General features: G+C 44.1%; 1 protein-coding gene across 9 annotated transcripts in view; it reads left to right on the top strand.

The window, feature by feature from the left end:
* pxylp1 (2-phosphoxylose phosphatase 1) overlaps window positions 1-25,504 on the top strand; it is a 200,469-nt gene that overhangs the window by 104,211 nt on the left and 70,754 nt on the right. For 6 of the 9 annotated variants that reach the window (XM_067995428.1, XM_067995425.1, XM_067995427.1 and 3 more), the window contains 2 exons: window positions 16,279-16,335; window positions 16,840-16,965. The exons of 1 other annotated variant lie outside the window; for it this stretch is intronic. In XM_067995428.1, coding sequence (XP_067851529.1) covers window positions 16,279-16,335; window positions 16,840-16,965 — 183 coding nt within the window. The remainder of the gene's footprint in view (window positions 1-16,278; window positions 16,336-16,839; window positions 16,966-25,504) is intronic. 2 more of the 9 variants (XM_067995429.1, XM_067995430.1) reach the window with 2 other exon arrangements.

The following is a 25,504-nucleotide window of genomic DNA, read 5'->3' as shown; positions in this document are numbered from 1 at the left end:
TGTTGTCTTTTAACTTGGGAAGCTAAGAAAATAAAAAGGGTTGTTAAAAGTACTCTGGCTGTTGAAACACTGGCTCTTGTCGACACAGTGGATATGGGATTCCATTTGGCAATTATTTTGAGTGACATCCTGTACAATGGGAATACTGAAGATAGTATACCCATTGAATGTTATGTAGACAATCGTTCATTGCGGGATAATGTACACTCTACAAAAAAAGTGAGTGAGAAAAGATTATGGATTGACCTTGCTGGCTTGAAACAAATGCTGGAGAGAAAGGAAATCTCTAAAATTAAATGGGTGGATTCAAGCCATCAACTGTCGGATTGTTTTACTAACTTATTTGGGGTCCTGGAGAAGGGCCGCCTCACAATGTAATGCTTTAAGTAGTATAAGTTGTACAGAGTATGGAAGTTTTTGATTTTTGAAATATTTATTGGTAGTGTATATGTAAAGATTATTTTTTTTTATTTAACGAGAGAGAAGGGAATGTGTTGATTGCATCCATATCAATTAGTGTTAATTGTATTCAGGTGGTGTGTATCAACTGGGGACTCTCTTGTATCCATTTGCAAGAGAGCTTATCGAGGGTGTGCACGGTGTGGGTAATGTGGATCTCTGTGAATAAAGACTTGGAAGCAACTTGGCTATCTACTTTTTGACAAATGGAGAATGCTGGAAATATACAGCAGGCCCATCAGTGTATGTAAACTTTTAACCTTTACAGACCTGCTGTGTATTTCCAGCATTTTTCATCTTTATTTTGAATTCCAGCATTTGAAAAATGAAACATTAAATAACCAGAGTGGCTGGAGTCATACCTAACACAAATGAAGATGGTAGTGGTTGTTGGAGGCCAATCATCTCAGCCCCAAGGCATTGCTGCAGGAGTTCCTCAGGGCAGTGTCCTCGGCCCAACCATCTTCAGCTGCTTCATCAATGACCTTCTCTCCATCATAAGGTCAGAAATGGGGATGTTCGCTGATGATTGCACAGTGCTCCGTTCCATTCGCAACCCCTCAAATAATGAAGCAGTCCGAGCCCGCATGCAGCAAGACCTGGACAACATCTAGGTTTGGGCTGATAAGTGGCAAGTAACATTCGCGCCAGACAAGTGCCAGGCAATGACTATCTCCAATAAGAGAGAGTCCAACCATCTCCCCTTGACATTCAACGGCATTACCATCGCTGAATCCCCCACCATCAACATCCTGAGGGTCACCATTGACCAGAAACTTAACTGGACCAGCCATATAAATACTATGGCTACAAGAGCAGGTCAGAGGCTGGGTATTCTGTGGCGAGTGACTCACCTCCTGACTCCCCAAAGCCTTTCCACCATCTACAAGGCACAAGTCAGGAGTGTGATGGTATACTCTCCACTTGCTTGGATGAGTGCAGCTCCAACAACACTCAAGAAGCTCGACACCATCCAGGACAAAGCAGCCCGCTTGATTGGCACCCCATCCACCACCCTAAACATTCACTCCCTTCACCACCGGCGCACTGTGGCTGCAGTGTGTACCATCCACAGGATGCACTGCAGCAACTCGCCAAGGCTTCTTCGACAGCACCTCCCAAACCCGCGACCTCTACCATTAGAAGGACAAGTGAAGCAGGCGCATGGGAACAACACCACCTGCACGTTCCCCTCCAAGTCACACACCATCCCGACTTGGAAATATATCGCCGTTCCTTCATCGTCGCTGGGTCAAAATCCTGGAACTCCCTTCCTTAACAGCACTGTGGGAGAACCTTCACCACACGGAATGCAGCGGTTCAAGGCAGCGGCTCACCACCACCTTCTCAAGGGCAATTAGGGATGGGCAATAAATGCCGGCCTCGCCAGCGACGCCCACATCCCATGAACGAACAAAAAAAAACAAAGTTCAAAGTGAAATCTTTATACTGTATTTCTTAATGCATTCTAAATAGTTACATTAGCTGTGTTTTATTTTATTCATTGGAAAACTACTGTTCATATAAACACTTATTTTTATATAACTGTGCTATTTATTTACTTACGTTTCTGCAGTAAGGGAAATGCTGTTGGATACGTTTACTTCTCTGTACTCTGAATACAATTTGGGTGCATAATGCAAAATTGAGTGCCCCAGGCTGTGATTTTTACATCTATTAACTTTAGTAGATGGAAAATCATGGGTTTCCTTCCATCAGCTTTAATGGATGGAAAATCAGGCGCTGGGAGTGCACAACTTCACAAAATGCATTCCTGGCATGCACAGAAGTAGAGAATTTACATTTACTTGTTTTCCAGGAACCAATCAAAAACACTTAACTGTCGATGGAGAGATTATCGACAAACTTCTTTCTGGATTTTTCCGTGCCAGCACCCTCCCTCCACACCTCGGGTACGGTAGCATAGTGGTTATGTTACTGGGCTAGTAATCCAGAGGCCTGGACTAAAATCCAGAGTCATGAGTTCAAATCCCGCCACGGCAGCTGGCGAATTTAAATTCAATTAATTAAATAAAAATCTGGAATTAAAATACTAGTATCAGTAATGATGGCCATGAAACTACCGGATTGTCGTAAAAACCCATCTGGTTCACTAATGTCCTTTAGGGGAGGAAGCCTGCCGCCCTTACCCGGTCTGGCCTATATGTGACTCCAGACCCACAGCAATGTGGTTGATTCTTAATTGCCCTCTGAAATGGCCTAGCAAGCCACTCAGTTGTAAAATCTCGCTACGAAAAGTCATAATAAGAATAAAACCGGACGGACCACTAGGCACCGGACACGACAACGGCAAAACACCAAGCCCAGTCGACCCTGCAAGGTCCTCCTTACTAACATCTGGGGACTTGTGCCAAAATTGGGAGAGCTGTCCCACAGACTAGTCAAGCAACAGCCTGACATAGCCATACTCACAGAATCATATCTTTCAGCCAACGTCCCAGACTCTTCCATCACCATCCCTGGGTATGTCCTGTCCCACCGGCAGGACAGACCCACCAGAGGTGGCGGTACAGTGATATACAGTCAGGAGGGAGTGGCCCTGGGAGTCCTCAACATTGACTCTGGACCCCATGAAATCTCATGGCATCAGGTCAAACATGGGCAAGGAAACCTCCTGCTGATTACCACCTACCGTCCTCCCTCAGCTGATGAATCAGTCCTCCTCCATGTTGAACACCACTTGGAGGAAGCACTGAGGGTAGCAAGGGCACAAAATGTACTCTGGGTGGGGGACTTCAACGTCCATCACCAAGAGTGGCTCGGTAGCACCACTACTGACCGAGCTGGCCGAGTCCTGAAGGACATAGCTGCTAGACTGGGCCTGCGGCAGGTGGTGAGCGAACCAACACGAGGGAAAAACTTACTTGACCTCGTCCTCACCAATCTACCTGTCGCAAATGCATCTGTCCATGACAGTATTGGTAGGAGTGACCACCGCACAGTCCTCGTGGAGATGAAATCCCGTCTTCGCACTGAGGACACCATCCAACGTGTTGTGTGGCACTACCACCGTGCTAAATGGGATCGATTCAGAACAGATCTCGCAGCTCAAAACTGGGCATCCATGAGGCGCTGTGGGCCATCAGCAGCAGCAGAATTGTATTCCAGCACAATCTGTAACCTCATGGCCCGGCATATTCCTCACTCTACCATTACCAACAAGGCAGGGGATCAACCCTGGTTCAATGAGGAGTGTAGAAGAGCATGCCAGGAGCAGCACCAGGCGTACCTAAAAATGAGGTGCCAACCTGGTGAAGCTACAACTCAGGACTACATGCATGCGAAACAGCGGAAGCAACATGCTATAGACGGAGCTAAGCGATTCCACAACCAACGGATCAGATCAAAGCTCTGCAGTCCTGCCACATCCAGTCGTGAATGGTGGTGGACAATTAAACAACTAACGGGAGGAGGAGGCTCTGCAAACATCCCCATTCTCAATGATGGCGGAGTCCAGCACGTGAGTGCAAAACACAAGGCTGAAGCGTTTGCAACCATCTTCAGCCAGAAGTGCTGAGTGGATAATCCATCTCAGCATCCTCCCGATATCCCCACCATCACGGAAGCCAGTCTTCGGCCAATTCGATTCACTCCACGTGATATCAAGAAACGGCTGAGTGCACTGGATACAGCAAAGGCTACGGGCCCCGACAACATCCCAGCTGTAGTGCTGAAGACTTGTGCTCCAGAACTAGCTGCGCCCCTGGCCAAGCTGTTCCAGTACAGCTACAACACTGGCATCCACCCGACAATGTGGAAAATTGCCCAGGTATGTCCTGTCCACAAAAAGCAGGACAAATCCAATCCGGCCAATTACCGCCCCATCAGTCTACTCTCAATCATCAGCAAAGTGATGGAAGGTGTCGTCGACAGTGCTATCAAGCGGCACTTACTGACCAATAACCTGCTCACTGATGCTCAGTTTGGGTTCCGCCAGGACCACTCGGCTCCAGACCTCATTACAGCCTTGGTCCAAACATGGACAAAAGAGCTGAATTCCAGAGGTGAGGTGAGAGTGACTGCCCTTGACATCAAGGCAGCATTTGACCGAGTGTGGCACCAAGGAGCCCTAGTAAAATTGAAGTCAATGGGAATCGGGGAAAACTCTCCCGTGGCTGGAGTCATACCGAACACAAAGGAAGATGGTAGTGGTTGTTGGAGGCCAAGCATCTCAGCCCCAGGGCATTGCTGCAGGAGTTCCTCAGGGCAGTGTCCTCGGCCCAACCGTCTTCAGCTGCTTCATCAATGACCTTCCCTCCATCATAAGGTCAGAAATGGGGATGTTCGCTGATGACTGCACAGTGTTTAGTTCCATTCGCAACCCCTCAGATAATGAAGCAGTCCGAGCCCGCATGCAGCAAGACCTGGACAACATCCAGGCTTGGGCTGATAAGTGGCAAGTAACATTCGCACCAGATAAGTGCCAGGCAATGACTATCTCCAACAAGAGAGAGTCTAACCACCTCCCCTTGACATTCAACGGCATTACCATCGCCGAATCCCCCACCATCAACATCCTGGGGGTCACCATTGACCAGAAACTTAACTGGACCAGCCATATAAATACTGTGGCTACGAGAGCAGGTCAGAGGCTGGGTATTCTGCGGCGAGTGACTCACCTCCTGACTCCCCAAAGCCTTTCCACCATCTACAAGGCACAAGTCAGGAGTGTGATGGAATACTCTCCACTTGCCTGGATGAGTGCAGCTCCAACAACACTCAAGAAGCTCGACACCATCCAAGATAAAGCAGCCCGCTTGATTGGCACCCCATCCACCACCCTAAACATTCACTCCCTTCACCACCGGCGCACTGTGGCTGCAGTGTGCACCATCCACAGGATGCACTGCAGCAACTCGCCAAGGCTTCTTCGACAGCACCTCCCAAACCCGCGACCTCTACCACCTAGAAGGACAAGGGCAGCAGGCGCATGGGAACAACACCACCTGCACGTTCCCCTCCAAGTCACACACCATCCCGACTTGGAAATATATCGCCGTTCCTTCATTGTCGCTGGGTCAAAATCCTGGAACTCCCTTCCTAACAGTACTGTGGGAGAACCGTCACCACACGGACTGCAGCGGTTCAAGAAGGCGGCTCACCTTGCCAGCGACGCCCACATCCCGTGAACGAATAAAAAAAACCACCTCCTACAGCAGCATAATCTTCGACTTGCCATGAGTCACCACAGTAGTCTGCAAATGTGTAGCTATATGTCAGTATGTAAATTGTATCTTGGATAATTAATAGTAGTAGTTGGCAGTTGTGCAGGGAGTCTGAATTTGTGCTGAGCTCTAGTTAGATGATTCACCTCAAATTTCCTTAGATTTTAAAGGGGTTTTTGTAATTGGCACTGATGAGCATGCCAAATCAAATCTTTCAACAGTTAACTCACCCCATCATAGATTGTTGACTACTTTATGCAGAGGGTTGGCAGATGATGACAAATACCATTTTATTTTCAGTTTTGGACAGGGTGTTCGAAATCATAGACTATACATTTGTATTTTTTGCAAATTTTTTACAGCTGTGCTGTAAATGTAGTATAGTGAAAGGCGATAGCAATATCGACCTTCTAATCCCAGAACAATCTGGAACTGAATCTGCTGTGTTCAAGACTTCTAATTGTATTTTGTTGAATAAACCTGCTGTTCTATTTTACCCATTGGACATAATCCCTTGAGTAAGCCATTTCAGAGATAACGGGTTCAGTTAAGAAGATGGATAGCAAAGTGATGGCTAAACAAACTGTACAGATTTGATCCCAGAGGGAAGTGTATATAATACCCTTATTTTTATTGTTCTCTTTATCAGACATCTTTCAATATTGGAGCTCAAGCACATTGTGCTCTTTCTCATCAGACGCAATCAGCTGTAGGAGCTGTACATAAAGATGAATGTGCCCCTGGGGGAAAATTCCTTCAAGAAGAATTTCTCTCAAATGAGAGAGAAAGAAAGTCATTGCGCTGGTGAATGTTGGCAATGAAAGGAAAGTCTAATGTAATAACTGCATTCATTACTTACAAGTGCCAAAGTGACAGTGACATTGTGAAGCTTATGCAATTAGAGATCTTAGCTCGTTATTTGTACTCATTTTAAAAAGCACAAAACCAATATGAATGAAAAAACACTCTACAGTGTAGTCTGACTGATACCTTTGTTCTTGGAATCCACCCTCACTCATTCCGTTTATAAATATGCAGTTTTGATAGCGTTTCATCCCCCATAGATGTGCAAAATGGCTCCAGTAAATCTTCCTGTCATGTCTATAAGCATACCTGTTTTATGAAGTAAATAAAATGAAGCTTCTCTATGAAAGAAAATTAGTCAATCAGTTGCTTGAAATATGTGTAGTGTTTTAATAATACCTTCCATCCTCAGCACATGATAAGACTTGCTTCTCATTTACAAAGTGGTGAATGAGTTCCCAACGTTGTTGCAGATTCTTTTGGAGTGACTTACTTTCGAAATCGCTGTACAAGGACCAACATGCCATACTAGAAAGCTATCATAAAACTGACCAACAACCCCAAAATTGCCCTGGATATAAGTTTAGATATCACTTAGGTCAGAAGCAGTAATTCTGATAGTGCAGCAGGACAGGGGCTCGTAATTTAAACTTTAGTTTTCCCTGGCGTTCCTACACTACATTGGCAGAAGAAAACCGGATTATGAAACCCAGAAGAGGCATACATATGTCGAAGGCAAAATACTTATTTTGGGAGCTTTCCACCCCAACTGAGAGAACTGATTTTTTCACCTTTTTGGTGTATTTTAATACTACAATAGGCATTTTTATAAATCTAAAAATTAAGGAAAATATGATAAATTTTATTGACTCTAATTGACACTCGGGAATTTAATATTTTTATTTATTTATTTTAAAACTGTTTTCTAGTGGCAGATAATCAATCACTGGAAGAAAAAAGTTACGTTAATTCTCTTTTTAAAAAAAATACCAACAGCAAATGGGGAATTTGAAACAGGGCTTATTGTAGTCAGCAAATTTGGATTTGCACACGCTTCTTTCAAATGCTGCCCCCACACCCCTGCCATTTGCTGGTGCATTTCTAGGGCGGTTTGGTGCATGCTCTCCAAGAAAATTTTGAATGTTTACATACTCTCAGTGCCACTTTGGTATTCCCACATTCCCAGCACTGTCTCTGCTTTGTCTCTCCCCACAAGCATTGCCCTCATAATTTCCTCTCTCACTCAGTCCACCCAGTGCCACTGTCAATACTTTCCTCTCTCTACCTATCATTGATTTGGCCTTTAATCTTTTCCCTCCCTCACAAGTACCACTCTCCATCTTCCCTCTCTCTCTGTCCATCATTAACATTGCTCTTCGGCTTCTCTCTCTCACCGCCCTCTTTCCCCCCCCCCCCCCCCCCCCCCACCACCGCATGACCATCTCTCCTCATCGTCCCTCTTGTTGGCATCACTCTCAGTCTTCCCTATCTTCCCCCTTACTCCTCCCACTGGCACCCTGTTGGGCTTCTCTTTCTACCTTTCCCCCACGTGTCAACGTCAGGCTTTTCCAGTCCCATCCACTTTTCTTTGGGACTGTGAACCCCTGTTGTTACTGCTCTGATTATGAATGCCGTTGCACCTGTTTGTGGGAACTCCTGCTCCCACAAGAATTCTTGCTGCAGTATTAAAAACTGGACCAATAACAGGAGGAAGGAGCCCTAGACGATGCTGTGAAGGGAGGCCAAGTAGCGCTGATTTTTGTCCGAAAGCAAAAGTCAGCACCATTTTTGACATGCTGACTGTCTGCATCAAATGGGAACAGCTGGCATGTATGAAACAGTGAGCTGTATGACTTTTTCACCTTTTCACATTGGGTAACATCATTGACCATAACCGCTGATTCCACTGCTGAAAGAAGTTGTGCCAACTCTCAATGCTTCAGAATTGTTTTCTTGGTCATTGCCAGATGGGAAAAGGAAAAGTTCTGCTCTTCTTTGATAAAAGGAACTCTCTGTTTGGACTTGTCCAGCAGCTCCAGATATCTCTCCAGCTGGAGATCTACCCCAAAGTTTCATGTCTAGTTAAGTACAACATGCCAGTTTAATTCTGAATTATCCAGTGGGCAACAGCTTGGCTCAAAAAAAAGCCTGGCCTGTTTACAGAGTCAACAATGTGTGCATAAGTTTTTTATAAATTGCTGTAAATGTCCTTCACCCCACAAAAAGTTAAACATGGTCAGCTTTGAACTTTGAAGAAACCTTGTTCGGGAGACGAGCTTGGACCAAATATTGAACAGATCAAAAATAAAAGTCAGTAGAAACTGTCTAATCTTTTCGACACCAATGACTAAGTGCCAATTCTAATCAAATAGAAACAAAGCTTAAATCACCTTTTGTTTAAGTATGGCCATAATGTTTAGGTAGTTTGGGGAATAGAATAAATGAAACATGTGCTTTTCCCAACATTCAGATCCTCTTGCTTTTAATGTATATAAAATATGCATGCCCATTAAATTGTCATCTCAATAACTTTGGCTTCATCAGATTTTCACCACTCTGGTCGAACCACAGGCTATGTGTATACTCCCACTGACAATCATTGAGAGGGCAACAAAGATGCATCTTGCCCCTGGCAGGTTGAACTTTGGATGACAGATTTTGCTGTTCCAAATGGAAGAATGTTCTGTGAGAACCCATTCTATTACCTCAGCTTTATTTTTAATGTTGAATGTGAAAAAGGCCAAGGCTCCATTTGCTGTGTGTTCACAAAAGTTTTGTGGATTTTTTTTTGATTTGTTGAATTATCTCTGATGTGTGGCATTTATAAATTGCCTTTTGCAAGAGGTTTATTTGGCTGTAGATTTTTACAGACTTTCACATTTAGGGTTGTACCAGTATATGGTAGTGAGCACACAACATTCCCAAAGGTCTGCAGTGGCCTAGAATTATGGAAAACTGTAGTTATCATTAATATAAAGAAATAATTTGTATTTATATAGTGCCTTTCATGTCTTAGGACATCCCAAAGCCCTTCACAGCCAACAAATTACTTTTGAAGTGTAGTCACTGTTGTTATTTAGCAAATTATTTGTGCACAGCAAGGTCCCACATACAACCATGAGATAAATGGCAAGTTAATCCGTTTTTGTCGTGTTGACAAGAGTGGGAGAACTCTCTTCCCAAGAGATCTTTTAAATCCACCTGAGCAGGTGGATAGGGACTTAGTTTAACATTTCATCTGAATGACAGCACCTCCCAACAATGTAGTACTCCCTCAGCATGACACTCAGATATCAGCCTAGATTATGTACTCAAGGCCTGCACTCAGCCATGATCTCATTGAATGGCGGAATAAGATCAAGGGGCTAAATGACCTACTTCTATTCCTATGTACCTAGTAGAACTTGAACCCATAACCTTGTGACTCAGAGGTGAGTTTGTTACCATTGAGCCAAGCTAACTTCCTTTTTTTTCTCCTTTCTCTCCCTTCCTTCCTTATTAGTATATACTCAAACTATTAAAAAAATTCACTGCCAAGTTACTGATAATATTGCTGACAATGTGATCCCAGAATTCATGCATGGAATACAACCAGGTAACTCAGAGTCAGGAACAGAGAAGGAGGGGGGATAGGATTTTCGGTCGAGAAACCCGGAAGTAAAGGTTTCCCGCATGTCGTGACAATTTTGACGGTAGGACATCTTTAACATTTTTTCAACAGGTTTCGCTCCCGACAGCCAGCCAGATTGACAGGTTGGCTGCCTGTTGGGCGGGAAAGCAGCTGAGGAGAGATTGGATTCTTCAGGGTTTGTATAGGGGAGGTCGGAGAGAGCTTAGAGTCTTTGGGGTTTGGATAGGGGGGCGGGTAGGGGAAGTCTGACTTTGTTGGGGGGGGGGGTGGTGCACATCGGACTTTGTGAGTTGGGGGCGGTGGTGGTTGTTGGTTGATCGCAGGATGTTTAAAAGGTAAGCTTGGTGAGCCACGGGGAAGCACTCCTACTCCTCCTGGCCCACAAACAGTGCAATAAAAGCACTTACCTCATGGATCCAGCCCTTCTCACCTCTTTCTACCTGCTGTGATTTAAATTCAATTTAAAATCACCTAATTTACATCTCATAATCAGATAAATTGCTCCGGGTGGGTTATTTGCACGCATCCAAACGTGCATCCGTTAAACCCGGAAGTGGGCGTGTTGTAGCCAGGTTGCGGTCGCGCTGCAAAATTATATTATTTTAACTTCCCACCCATTCTTGAGGGTTAACATTCCCCCCCAGGTGTCTCTGATGTAGTCAATTTGACTCTCTGTATTGGTTAATAACCATATGACTTATTTAGCACAAGCAAGAATCAATACATTACAGTATTTAAGCAGTAGTTTACAAAGTACAATTGAGAATTATATTACCCCATTGTCCTTTGGGTAGAAGCTACGACCTCTTCCCTTAATTCACGTACTCTTGTTCTTGTTCACCCGCCTGGTGCTTTCTTTTCTGTTCGCTACACGAACAAAGTCTCAGGTCCCTCCAGTTATACCGCAAAAATGGAACTGTGGCAAAATACATCCAATCAGGTATTTTCCCAAATACGCCCCTTAATTTACCCAAACATATGGACAACACGTACTTATCCAAATGAGACAGTGGTCCCCCCTTATGTCTCCTTATGCTTAGCACAATGTTTCTCAGTCTCTGCAGTTGATGAATCACCCTATAAGCCTTGAAGGTAACGGGAGTATTAGCTAGTTTCAGCATTCCAGTATATCTGAAGGAGTGGGAGTACCATTATGTTTCTCCCCAATAACAAGATGCTCATGGCTGTTAGTCATCCTGCAGCTGCAGAAGTTAATTTAAAAGCAGTCTATGTCGTGGTACAGCAGTTCCATCCAAAGCCTTGACTATTTAACCCTTTCGAGCCTGGTTCCCATAAATACCTTCCAGGCTTATATTTCCTTACACTGATTGCCCATGAGATAGTTTTGGTTCACTTTTATGAACTCAGGAGTTCATTTCTGTTCTAGTAGTTGTACCAGGCGAACCACGAGGCCATACTCCTTTTGAACGGGAAACCTGCATTTTACGTTGCTTAATAGGACTAACAATTATCCTATTTAGCAGTGATAGTACTCACTGGAATTTGTTAATTCTGCTAATCCAAAAGGTAGAAAATATTAAATGCTGAACTCACTTTGCACAGGATAAAACTACGGAACAAATTGATATAAACTTCAAACAGTTTACCAATGCAGAGATGTTAGGGAACTGCTGTATGAGACAGTAGCCGTACAAAAGATCTAGAATCAGTCCACAAGGACTAATGTAACTTTTCAAAACTTTAAGGGGCTTTCTTCAGGTAACAGTCCAGCAAAACTTCTTACAGTTTCTTGGTAAGGAGCAGTTTCCTCAGATGAAACAGATGAGACTTTTTTGTGTCTTGGTAAACAGACCATCGTCTCAAGATGGTCTTCAGTTGAAATGTTACACGAGTAATACATGAGCCCCAAATATTTTCAGAATTCTGTGCATCCTAACAGGTATTGGCCACTATCTCAGAGCTGCTGAACACTGAACAATTCTTGTGTTTTATTGGGGGGGGTGGGTGGCAGTGGCCTGAGATTGGTTCATCTGTTAGGCTCAAGATTTCCCACATTTAAAGGAACTAAGGCAGGTGGGTAATATGTAGGCTGAGATCTGAAATTGCAATTGGGTTGCTGGGTTTGGGGGGATGGGAAGGTTCCAGCTGCCTCAAAAGTTCAGTTTAAAAAAATGGTTGTGATGACCCCTTAATCATTTTGAGCTCGGCCAACGCAGCTTTGGTTGGACTGCCTCGATTTCACCTCCAGGAACCTATGTAAACTGGTCTTTGGCCTCCAAACTCGGCCTGAAAGTCTGTGCAGTTCCCAGCTCGGCCTTCGCACTAGGTATGTCGGCATTCCCCAGTTCCCAGCTTGGTCCCTTTCCTGCCAAGTCAGCCAAATCTTGAGTTTGTCACTCCTCCAGTTGGTCAAACCGAGCTGTGCCACTGAACAGTACCACTTAGTGGCGGGAGGCCTGCCAATACAGCATGACAGACAAATCTTGACATAGCCATTTTCCATTTTAAATGTTGGCATAAGAAAGTGTTGCTCAAAAATTGTGACAAGGAAGTAAGGTGAATGTGGACAGGAAGCACATTCTATATTCAGGACCTTTATATGACAAGGTTAAAGATTCTATTGATTCTATTTTTCAGATATCTGGGGCCATTGACTATGTAACTGGTTTACAGACATCTGCCCATAAGGAGGATCTTTCTTAGTGAAAGAAACCACTCCGTCTTTTCACACGTGGGTAGCTTATGCTGCGAAATGTAAAATCACATCTCCAGCCCCATTTTACTGCCTGAAGGTTTAAGGCTTCCAATGATCTGTCCTGAGCTGGCTAGCAGTGGGACATTTTTCTCCTGGTGCATCTTCAGATCTGCTTGCCTTGTCTTGATGTCTCGGAAAAGCTGAAATAAGCATGACCAAAGAGCTTCTTTTTGGGTTTTGAAGTAATCATTTTCTTGCACTTCCCAAAGCCCCTACAGCTACAAAGTGCCATTACCATTGTTTGCAGTAGGATGTTTACCAAAAAGTGTCCAAAATAAAATATGTTGTATGGTGAAGGAACAGCCCCTTTAGTGTAAGTGATGCACTGGGATATTTCTCTGATGGTCAATGGAAGTGGTATCTTTGTGGTTTTGTAATAGTTCCGACTTTTTGTAAAGTTTGACTGCTGAATAAGAGTGATATGCTAAGTCTGAGAAATGAAAAACCCAGTCAAAGGACATTTGATAATTGAATCATAAATATTCCAAATGAAATATTTACATAGTTTAGGAAGGGGTGAAAAGCACTCCGTAAGAATCATATGAGGATTGGGCAAAGAGATTTGCTTAATGCACCCTTGGGGAATTTAAAGATATAGGGCCCGATTTTAGCAGGGATGCGGGTTCTCGGCGGATGGGCAAGCGCGCCCGGTGAAATTAGTGGGTTTCCCGCGCGATCGTAGCAGGCAACCCACTAATTGGATCCACTTACCTGCTCCTCCGGGTTCCCTGCTGCTGATCTGCGCGTCGGGCGGGCTGCACATGCGCAGTAAGATCTGTCAGCTCTATTTAAAGGGGCAGTCCTCCACTGACAGATGCTGCAACAAATAGCAAAGATGACTGCATGGAGCAGCCCAGGGGGAAGGCTGCTCCCAGTTTAATGATGCCTCACCCCAGGTATCAATACATGGGGTGAGGAGGAGGGGGAGGACAGAGATCTTCCACCCGGCATGCGGGAGGAAGCAGCCCGCCTCCGCCACCAGGAAGGCCTGGCTCAAGGTGGCAGAGGGGGTCACCTGCGCCACCAACATATCGCCCACCTGCACACAGTGCAGGAGGCGGTCCAATGACCTCAGTAGGTCAGCCAAAGTGAGTACACGTAGTCTTTCCCCTACACTCCGTCTGCCACATCACTGCCCCCACCCCACATCTCCTTCGGCACTGCCATCACTACTCTGTCACATCACCCCTCATACCCACTCAAACCCCATCCTCATCTTACCTGCACCTACTCACCTCGCCAGTACTCACCCTGACACTACCATGCAACCCAATCCTCATACAATCTCATGGCTCTATCCCATACTCACCCTCTCGTGCATCTCTCTCACGGCCAGCCTCACTCAACCTGCCACCACCTGTGCTGCAGCCACAGGGCATGCATCACATATGTGCAGTAGGCAGCGTAAGGCAAACGTGTCGAGAGCATGAAGGGGATGCACAAGGGTGTTTGAGGGTTTGTCATGGTTGTTACTTCTATTGAATTTCAGAACAACTCACATCACACATTATATTGGCACCACTACTGCCACTGCGCGAATCCTGTCCGGTTTGTGCGATAATGCCTGCTCCTGGGTATCACTATGAGGACCCACCACTGATGCCACCCATTGTGTCACTGCAGAGTGGGTGTAGGTGTATTTGCAGGGCTCTTCTGCACAGACGACTGAGAGACATCGGCGATGTCCCAGGTTGCACCCTGGAAGGCTGTGGAGGAGAAGTTCGGGAGGGCAGTGGTGACTTTGACAGCGACAGGTAGGAAGATGGTGCACGGGCCAGCCAGGAGCAGCTCGGCATGAAAGAAGCTGCAGATGTCCACGGCTACATGTCGAGTGACTCTGAGCCTCCGTGTGCACTGCTGCTCAGAGAGGTCCAGGAGGCTGAGCCTCGGTCTGTGGACCCTGTGGCGAGGGTAGTGCCCTCTGCGACGCATCTCTCTCTGCGGTAGCCCTCCCTCCTGCTGTACAGGTGGATGTGTCACAGCACTCTGTTGTGGAGCTCCACGTGTCAGAGGTGGACGGCGTGGATGGCGAGGCTGGTGAGGCTGGTGATACTGTTCGCCCTCCGAGGAGGTCATGACTGCAGCTACGGCGGCCCCCATCCGCAAGATGTACATCTGAGGGGGTCCGCAAGGTAGGTACATGTCTCCGGACCCCGGGGTAAGTGTGCAGGTTGGTGACTTTGACCGTCAGGAGGAGGGTGGTGGAGGCCAAACTTTGTCCCAAGTGACAGAGTGGCCTCCTGCAATGGGTGAGGGTCTCCCCACCCCCCAACCCCCCACCTGTCAAATGGACCTTTGCAGCTGCCACAGGCTGACAGCTGCAACACGTCCATTCGAGCTGGGAGTGTTTCCCCCAGTGTGGGAAACAGTCCCATGTTGATCAAAAAAAATCACACACAGTCCCTTAATCAGGTCAGTTAATGACCTGAAATACCAAACTAAATATTGTCAAGTGGCATCCCGCTGGCTTTAATTGCCTGCGGGATTCCCACCAGCGGGGGCTGCGCACGCACGCCGGCGCGTCAGCGGGGAACCCGGAAGTGGGTGGGATCAAGGCGCGATCCGGTCCCGCTCCTGGATTTCGCGATTTTCGGGGCCCCCCCGCCGAGAACGCACCCGCTAGCGGGTGCTAAAATCGAGCCCATAATGTCATTTCAAATGAGCTTTGGTAAGCTATATTATAATGGAAACTGTTTATTCATTTATTTTGTTATATGCTGGGTCTTGCACAGTGTTCTACAGGAGAAAGGTAAAAGTCTTGGAATTTAGAATAATTCAGCAGTGATCTGAATGATAGCATCTCTTGTTTTTCCATGTCAACTGCAAATCATTATTTTTGCACAACATTACACGCAACTTCCCACACAAATTACCAGCTTCTCCCCACGCCGTGTCTAGAAATGCGCCTAATGTTAGTGACCATTAACAGGACTACTGAGAATCATTACTGCGGTAAAGACTGGCATGGGGCAGCGACAAGCTCTGAATCAGATTTAAAATATATACAAATTGAAATGATTGAAAGAGAAATTGAATTTGAATATATTTCAAACTCAGGCGGTCTGCCCTGTTTAGCAAAAAAAAAGCTTGTGTGCAAGGTGGGATATTTCTGTCACCTATTTGTATATGGAAGCACATTGTTTTGGTATTATGGGATAGTTATTAAATGTGTCCACCATCAGCTGACACAATAAATTCTGTGAAACTATATTTTATGTATCAAATAGATATATCTAGAAAGGCAGTAAATTTGTTCTTTGCTGGAGAAAATTAATTTTATTTTAAAAAATTTAAATGCACATGCTGTTGATGTTTATACCTTTAGAAGGTGCAAGGGAGCTGGATGAAGTGATGTGAATATACTATGTAATGTGGCATAATCAGTCAAATTGTATTTATCGTATGTCTGCAAATGCAACCAATAAAATCATTAATCATTTATTCATAAACTTTTCCCCCACTTTGTGAATGTGCGATGTTAGCAATGATGCGTCAAAAGATTTTGGATCCTTCCATATCTCTTTGGCAGGGAGAGAAAGGTAAGGGAGTTTTTCTTTTTTAAAAAAATTGTGTGCACCGACATTCAGTCTGTTAGATTTTTGGGGTAAGAGTTGTTAAGCTTCCAAGGCATCTTCTTTCTGGGGGCCATGATGTGGAGATGCCAGTGATGGACTGGGGTGGACAAATGTAAGCAATCTTACAACACCAGGTTATAGTCCAACAGTTTTATTTGAAAATCACAAGCTTTCGGAGCTTACCTCCTTCGTCAGGTGAGTGAAGGAGGTAAGCTCCGAAAGCTTGTGATTTTCAAATAAAACTGTTGGACTATAACCTGGTGTTGTAAGATTGCTTACATTCTTTCTGGGGGAGGAGAGAAAGAAATGAGGGGAAATAGGGCTAAACAACTGTAGTCTGTCTGAACATTTAATCCTCATTACTTCTTACAAAGGTTGATGACTCAGGGTTATTTTTGGCCTTTCATCAATGTTCATGACTTAAAAATACCATCAGCTTTCATACAGCGTGTTTGTGTTTGTGCGCAGCAGCCTCAGCGCGCAGAGGAGTCAGCATGAAACCAGCTGGAGATAGGAGAGCTAGAGAGAGGAGAGTGGGAAATCAGCGCTGGAGAGTACAGGAGAGACCAAAGAGCAGGAATGGTCCAGGAGCAGGTGCGTCCTCCCCCAGAGTGAACTACAGCCTTATCCATTATAATAACAGAATGCAGGACATCGAGTTGTAGCTGATCTGGATCAGAGAGGATGCAAACTGCACAAAAGCAGGGACGACCAGAATGAATGGGGCAAGAATGAGACAGAGAGACCTGCAGCAAGACTTTGCTTCAGTCTGAAACTTGTAAAATATTTTAATATATCCAATGAAGCATTAAACTTCTGAACATAGGAACAGGAATGGGCCATTTAGCCCCTCGAACCTGTTCCGCCGTTCAATGAGATCATGGCTGATCTGTGACCTAAATCCATATACCCGCCTTAGCCCCACATTCATTAACACCTTTGGTTAACAAAAATCTATCAATCTCAGATTTAAAATTAACAATTGAGCTAGCATCAACTGCTGTTTGCGGAAGAGAGTTCCAAACTTCTACCACCCTTTGCGTGTAGAAGTGTTTCCTAACTTCACTCCTGAAAGTCCTGGCTCTAATTTTTAGGCTGTGCCCCTAGTCCTAGACTCCACAACCAGCGGAAATAGTTTCTTTCTATCTACCTTATCAGTTCCCCTTAATATGTTGAAAATTCTCTAGATATAAAGGCCAGCATTCCATTAGCCTTTTTGATTATTTTCTGTACCCGCCCATGGCATTTTAATGATTTATGTATGTGGATCCCTAAGTCTCTTTGGACCTCCACTGTTCTGAGTTTTTTCATCATTTAGAAAGTACTCTGATCTATCCTTTTTAGGTCCGAAGTGGATGATGTCACATTTGCCTACATTGAAATCCACAGTTTTGCCCATTCACTTAATCTATTAATATCGCTCTGTAATTTTATGCTTCCATCTGCACTGCTCACAATGCTGCCTATCTTTGTGCAATCAGCAAACTTGGATATGTGGTTCTTTATCCCGTCATCGAAGTCGTTAATAAATACAGTGAATAATTGATGCCCCAACACAGATCCCTGAAAACATATGTCTAATCAGTGAGGTTAATTGAAAAACATACCTATTAAAATAATTTCTCATGGAACTATTTGAGATTGTTTTGTTTGTGGCTTGAGGAGTGAATCCATTCAAAAAAATCTCTTGTCTGAGGAAGATTTGACTTTTAAGTGTGTTTCTGAATTGCCCTAGCTAAGGAAATAGCAAATAACAATACACAGAATTGTGAGGAAGAGCAAATTTCCTAACCATAAGCATAAATAAATTGCTGTTTCCGGAGAGAAATGGGTACAGCCTCTATTAAGAAAGTTGGTATTGCAAAAATGTGGAAGGGGAAAGCTCATGTTTGTCGAAAGCCATCACCTTCATGGGAGAAAGCACGTCCCTAACTGATGCAAATTTAAGGATGTGAAATGTTATACATGCTTAAAAATTGGACATATAGCATAAATGTGTAGAAATAAGAAGAACCCATTGGCAACTCCATATGTATCTTTGTAAAATTGCATGGTATTAAACATACCGTTTTCCACCCCTGCTTCATTCTATGCTGTCTCAAATCAGCCCTCAGAATGGTTTGTGTAAAAATTTAAACAAGCACTTCCTTAAACAAATACTACATTCTGCCCAGAGGAAAATAAACTTGGCCCTACAGTACTATGTGGCAAATTTTCTACTGATGCACAGGCAGCCCTGCACTCTGTAACAAAGCATTCTACTGCTGAACTGTATTTAAAGCAGCAGCGGAAAACCTGTTTCAGCTTACTGAAGCCTGACTTGGCCAATATAGTGGAAGTAAAAGAAGAGCAGCAGAAAACTCAGCATGACAAGGATAGAGTAATGCACAGAGAACTAGTTGTGCACCAAGTGTGAGGGATAAGTTGGAGGGAAGGAAAGAAGTGGTTAGATGGTGTGACAGTAAAGAAACTGGGGCCTTTGACTTATTTGGTTCAGGTTGGAGAGAAAGCCTGGCATCTGCATTTTGATTATTTGATTTTGTCAAAAGAGGTGATTGTTCAAGACTCCAGATGTGCATTTGGTGGAAGGGAAGGATTTCTCACCAGTCAAAACAATGGAAGATGACAGAATTTACTTATTTCAGGATATTCCAGTTGAGCCAAATGAAGTGTTAAGTACGGAAATCATTGATTCAGTAACGTTTTGATTGTAATAGGAATGGCTAACGCCCTGGAGGGAAAGAGGATCATTGTTTTCTCATCAGTTGTGGCACTCAAGTTTATGATCTATTAAAAATCTAAGGAAATTATGAAAAAATATTTTAAACAATTGACTCGCTTTTTAGTGATTTACACTGATGATTTGGACTCGGGAATCGGAAGTATAATTTTAAAATTTGAGGACAACACCAAATTGTAGGCGCCTTCAGACATTTTACTACGTTAAAGGTGCTATATAAATGCAAATTGTTGTTGTAGTTAATACAAAGGGAGAATGCGTCAAAATATAAGAATACATTAATAAACTTGCAGAATGGGCGTGTAATTGACAAATGAATTTCAAAATAGAGAAGTATGAGGTGTTACATTTTGGTAGAAAGAATAAGGAGGCTACATACTGCTTGGATAATAAGAGTTTAAATGGGATGGAGGAGCAAAGGGATCTAGAGGTACAGATACACAAATCACTAAGAGTAGCAATGTAGGTTAATTAGCCTTAGAAAAGGCAAACCAAGCACTGGGGTTAATTTTTAGAGGGATAGAATTGAAAAGCAGAGAAGTTATGTTAAACTTGTATAGAACCTTGGTTAGACTACACTTGAATTACTGGATACAGTTCTGGTCTCCATATTTTAAAAAGGATATAGAGGCATTGGAGAAGGTGCAATGAAGATTTACAAGAATGATACCAGAACTGAGAGGATATCCTTATCAGGAAAGGTTGAACAGGATGGGGCTCTTCTTGAGAAAAGAAAAGGCTAAGGGTTATCGCCATCTGGTGGCTAAAGAAAAATCGTTGTTTGCAATCGGAAGAGGAAGTAGTAGTTTGACTGGAAAGTGTCAGAGTGGCTTCAGGTAGAAAAGCATGACAATGATAAAAGCCTGTTGTTCAGAGGAGCTGCTTTGTATATCTGACTTGAGGTAGTTCACACAGGTATCACTGAGATATTACAACCCCACAATGCTTGTGTTTCTAAACACAGTTGCATACTTGTTTCCTCTTCGCAGCAATGTAAAAATAACCATTCATCTCTGAAGTTGGGCTTCGATCTGATTCAGACAGGAATACTTTGAAATCAAAGCCTCGTGGAGGAGGCTACCTCAGACTGCTACCATGTGGAGTATAACACTGGTGCGATGTCAAGCCTAGTGCTCAGGAAGTACATTGGACCTCTTCGTCATTTTAGTAACTGAATTGAATTTATTTCAATGCTCTGACACCCCTGTCAACACTCAAAATTCAGTGGCCAGGAACAAAGCTGTCGACGTGTGTGAGCATGCACACACAGAGCAATCTCCTGGACACAAAAGTCAACTTTGCAGTCAGGTAGTATAATCAAGGTGCTGCTAGCAGTGAATTGATACTGTAGTTACTGTAGTTTAAGTATCCTGCATTAATCTCAAGTCACTTTTCAATCAGCTTTCACTAGAAAATGTATTTTCTCATCATAATACTTAATGGTGATCTTTGCACAGTGATTGATAGAACATGGCATTTACTGTGACATCTTGAGTCATGGAATAACCATGTTAGTCACAGTGGTTAATCAAAAATGGAAAGTTTCTTGGCATGTTGCACAGAGTTGAGGGTTGTGTGAAGCACTGACAAAATTGAGCATTAAACAGATCTTTGAAGAACAACAAAACTGCAAATAAGAATCTAGGCATTAAAACAAGCTGCAGTATATTGTGTTTGTGTACTGCTGACTACAAAGTGAGTTGTCTGTAATCCTCAGAAGCCCTTGCTGCCAATTTCACACCAGGCATAAAAATAATAGAAGATTGCAATTCTCAGTTTTCTTTAGAATGTATTAGTATACATGAACACGTTGCTGGGGCATTGAGGGACATTGGCAAATGTGTCCTCTTTTGAATGTCACAGTTAATTCTGTGACCTGAACCTTATGTGTCACATATATATCCAAGACAACAGTAAACTGGTTTATGAAGCTGAATTGTTTAAGAAAACATTTTAACACAAATTATAGTGTTATATGCTGTTAGTGTTTATAGTCTAGAAGTTTCTAGTGAAGTGCTATAACCAACAAATCTTTATGCATGAACTCTGTCACCACCCATGTATCTTTTTGTTTAGATTTTTACTCAACTTGCATTTATGTGGTACATCTTAAACTTTCCATACAATAAATTGCTATTATAGACAAATAAAGCAGCTATTCTGCAACAGAAAGCCCCACAATAAGATGAATGATCAGTTAATATTTCTTTGGGTGGGGTTAGTTGAAGGTACACTATTGACCAGGACACCAGGAGAGCTCCCTGTTCTTCTTTAAATAATGCCATGGATATCACTCAATCTTTGCCCTGCCTTGTACTCGCCCTCCTGCATGTTCTTGATCTGCAAGCTACACCGTGGAAGATGTGCTAATATTTTTTAAGAGATCACTATTCTAGTCAGGGCTATCCCCTTCAGTTGATGAACTCATAGAGAAACCTTATAAAGCAAAGCAACGTAAATGCATTGACCCACTTGCTTCAACCAGAATTACTATAGAGCACATCACTGGGATGCTAAAAGCAAAGACTGTTCTGTTTCGACTATTCATGTGGAATGCTCCTTTATAGCATTGTAAGGTGTCCAAAATAAACATGGACTGGTACATAATTTTGCAGTGTAAATTGGGGTAAGTATGCAGTCGGATCCAAGGGAAGGCAGTAGCAGAGAATGAGGTGAAGAAATGCAGGAGACAGAAGTGCAGCCAGGAATATTGGTACAGCAGGCACTAATTGATAATTGCTTTCAGTAATTCCCAGATTCAGCTCCTGTCCAAGTATTGCAGATGAATGAAACACCGCACTAATCCCGATTTTTCAATACCAGCAAGATCAGGGCTGCACACACTTATGTCGCAATCTTTATTAGAATAGGCTCTCTTTGCAAAATATGGCCAGCCAGTAGCTCTTAAAGACTACTGGCCAATAAAGGGGAGACAACTTTTGACTCTACAAACAAACCGTTTGGTGTGTGAGCATCTGGCTACTAGGAGCAAGGTGGGCAAAACTGCCCCACTTACTCAGAATACCTTGGATGGCCTTCTGCAGGAGGTACAGCAAAGGAAGATACTTCTTTTTGGAGCAGAAGACCATCCTCCTATGAAGCCTGAGGTGTAAGCTGCATGGAGGGGGTTGGCAGAAAGAGTGAATGCAGCTTCCCAACTCCATTGTACCTGGGAGCAAATGAAGAAAACATTTTCCAATATCTGGATAAGTGCCAAGGTAAATGTACCCTCCTTTGCATATATGCTTGCTCTTCAACCATGAGGCTTGATTCTAATGGAAGAGTTGTACTTCTGCATCTTAAGGTAGAGAGCATGCAGAGAACGTTTATCCCATTTTGTGGCACTCTTGCATAAAACAGAGGGTCGAGGGCATAATAATCCCTTGACCATAGCAGTCCCAAATTCTGCTTGCATAGGGTACTGGCTGATAGCTCATTTGCAAAGTCGTTGCCCCTTTAGGGAGGTGGTCTGGGCAAAGGGGTGCTGTTTGGCAGTTCAGTGAATTCCTATCATTTCTCTTATTGTTTTCTGCTTGCCGGTCAAGTCTGCACACAACTACAGGGAGAGGATGAGGACAGGTGGGAAGATCCCTTGCCCTTTTCAGCAGACAAGCAGTAGAAAGCTTGACAAAGGCAAAGTTGGAAGCATGGTGCCACCACTCAGCAAGTATCCTCCAGTTGTTATGATCCTTCATATCCTGGCTTTTTAAAAATCTTAACAGCAGGTGCTTTACTAACTAAGCAGCAGCACGATGCACAACATATTTTATGATCTTGTCTTTCTTTGAAGGCATTGTCTTGGGGATGCATTGCAACTCAGTTTTCTTTTCTCTTCCTATAGATTCCTTTCAAGATGAGGTAAGACTAGGTGCCTCCACAGACCGTGGCACATCACAGCACTCCCCCCACTCCCAGCATCAGCACAGATGCTAGTAGCCAGGAAAATGTACTGTGAGTTTGAGGAAGGGACACAAGGTGAATGACAGTTCACAAGTGAAAAGGAACAAGTGGAGGTGGTAGGAGAGCAAGAAGCAAGATTTGGGCAAGCTGCAAGCCTATGCCGCATGTCAAGTGCATGGGCAAGGAATTGGCATCCTACAGAGCCTCCAAATGAGACTTGATGCAGGAGCAAAAGGCATTTGCTACTACCTTTGAGGCAGCAATGAGTTGTTTGCGGGACCTGACAAAGAAGGTGCACCTCAAATATTATTGCAATCCTGTGGAAAGACTTTACAGATGTGCAGAATACCATGGAGCAACTGGCATCTTCACAGACTTCTGCAATTGAGCCAAAAGCAGTAAGGGAGCGTTGATTAGTGTTCTTTCACGAATGCTGTGACTTGAGCCTTTGAGAGCTTGGGAACCCTAACACAAGAATCTGTCACTGCCAGGAATTGGTTGGAAAGAGCAGTGATAGCGGGCTTTACCCACATCGCAGACATCCTACAAACTGTTCTTGGACATATCATAGGTCATCTAGCTGGGATTCCCATTCTCAGAGCTATGGCAGGAGAGGAATCTGATGATGTGGTTTCTTCCCAATGTGGCTACATCTCCTCCCATTCCAGCCTGGCCTCTGAAAGGATTAAGGAAGTCCCTGAAAGCAGCAAGTACTGGCAGCCATTTATTTGTTGCATGTGGCTCTTGCTATTTCAGGGACATTGCATGTCTCTACACACAGAAGTTCAAAGCCATGACCATTCCAAAAAGGCCACATCACCCAACTTCAACCTGCTGTCACGATTGCTTCTCCCACTCAGGGAACACAGACACAGCCTTAGTTACATAGTAGGACAAGTACATCTTACAGTAGAGTCAACCAGGAGAAACACAGGCATGTGTGAAGGCTCTTGGAGAAAATAAAATTGGTGAGCAGCAGAAAATGGGCGAATGTATACAGAAATAAATCTATCAATTTCCATCTACTGTACTTCTACTGTCATCTTATCAGTTATTAAGATGGCCCTTTCCAAAAGAAAAGTCTGCACAGAGAAATAAAGTGCTCAAAATTTAATACAAACGGAGGCCCTGTTTTGCCTACTACTATGAAGCCCCTCCGTGAGCCTATTGGCATTTGTTTTATTTGGCATTTGTTGACAAATTCCATGATAAAAAAAATAAACCACCGATTAGAGTTATATTGGAGGCATCCAAGGTAGGAAAGTTCATCACTAACTGGGTAATGTGTGCGCTTTCTTATACATCCATGTAAGAACATAAGAAATAGGAGCAGGAGTAGGCCATTTGGCCCCTCAAGGCTGCTCCGCTATTCAATAAGATCATGGCTGATCTTCGACCTCAACTCCACTTTCCCGCCCAATCCCCATATCCCTTGATTCCCCGAGAGTCCAAAAATCTATACATCTCAGCCTTGAATATACTCATGATGTGGAGATGCCGGTGATGGACTGGGGTTGACAATTGTAAACAATTTTACAACACCAAGTTATAGTCCAACAAATTTATTTTAAATTCCACAAGCTTTCGGAGGCTTCCTCCTTCCTCAGGTGAACGGTGTGGAAATGAAATTTTCGAATCCTTCGCATTTGAAAATCACAGAACAATGCCTGGTGATTATTGCCCGTTGCCAAGGCAATCACAGTGAGCAGACAGAAAGGTGTCACCTAAAAGGCCACCGAATATACAAACCCCCCAAAAAAAAGAGAGAGAGAGAAGGAAGACAGTCAATGACCCGTTATATTAAAAACAGATAACATTTGTTCGCTGGTGGGGTTACGTGTAGTGTGACATGAACCCAAGGTCCCAGTTGAGGCCGTCCTCATGGGTGCGGAACTTGGCTATCAATTTCTGCTCGACGATTTTGCGTTGTCGTGTGTCTCGAAGGCCGCCTTGGAGTATGCTTACCCGAAGGTCGGTGGCTAAATGTCCATGACTGCTGAAGTGTTCCCCGACAGGGAGAGAACCCTCCTGTTTGGCGATTGTTGCGCGGTGTCCGTTCATCCGTTGTCGCAGCGTCTGCATGGTCTCGCCAATGTACCATGCTCTGGGGCATCCTTTCCTGCAACGTATGAGGTAGACAACGTTGGCCGAGTCACAGGAGTATGAACCGTGCACCTGGTGGGTGGTGTCCTCTCATGTGATGGTGGTATCTGTGTCGATGATCTGGCATGTCTTGCAGAGGTTACCGTGGCAGGGTTGTGTGGTGTCGTGGACGCTGTTGTCCTGAAAGCTGGGTAATTTGCTGCGAACGATGGTTTGTTTGAGGTTGGGTGGCTGTTTAAAGGCGAGTAGTGGAGGTGTGGGGATGGCCATAGCGAGGTGTTTGTCCTCATTGATGACATGTTGAAGGCTGCGGAGAACATGGCGTAGTTTCTCCGCTCCGGGGAAGTACTGGACAACGAAGGGTACTCTGTTGGTTGCGTCCCGTGTTAG

This window comes from Heptranchias perlo, chromosome 13 (assembly GCF_035084215.1).
Source record: "Heptranchias perlo isolate sHepPer1 chromosome 13, sHepPer1.hap1, whole genome shotgun sequence".
In the NCBI taxonomy this organism is placed as follows: domain Eukaryota; kingdom Metazoa; phylum Chordata; class Chondrichthyes; order Hexanchiformes; family Hexanchidae; genus Heptranchias; species Heptranchias perlo.
The sequence above is the reverse complement of the archived record's forward strand: the minus strand, read 5'-3'. Positions and strand labels throughout refer to the sequence as shown.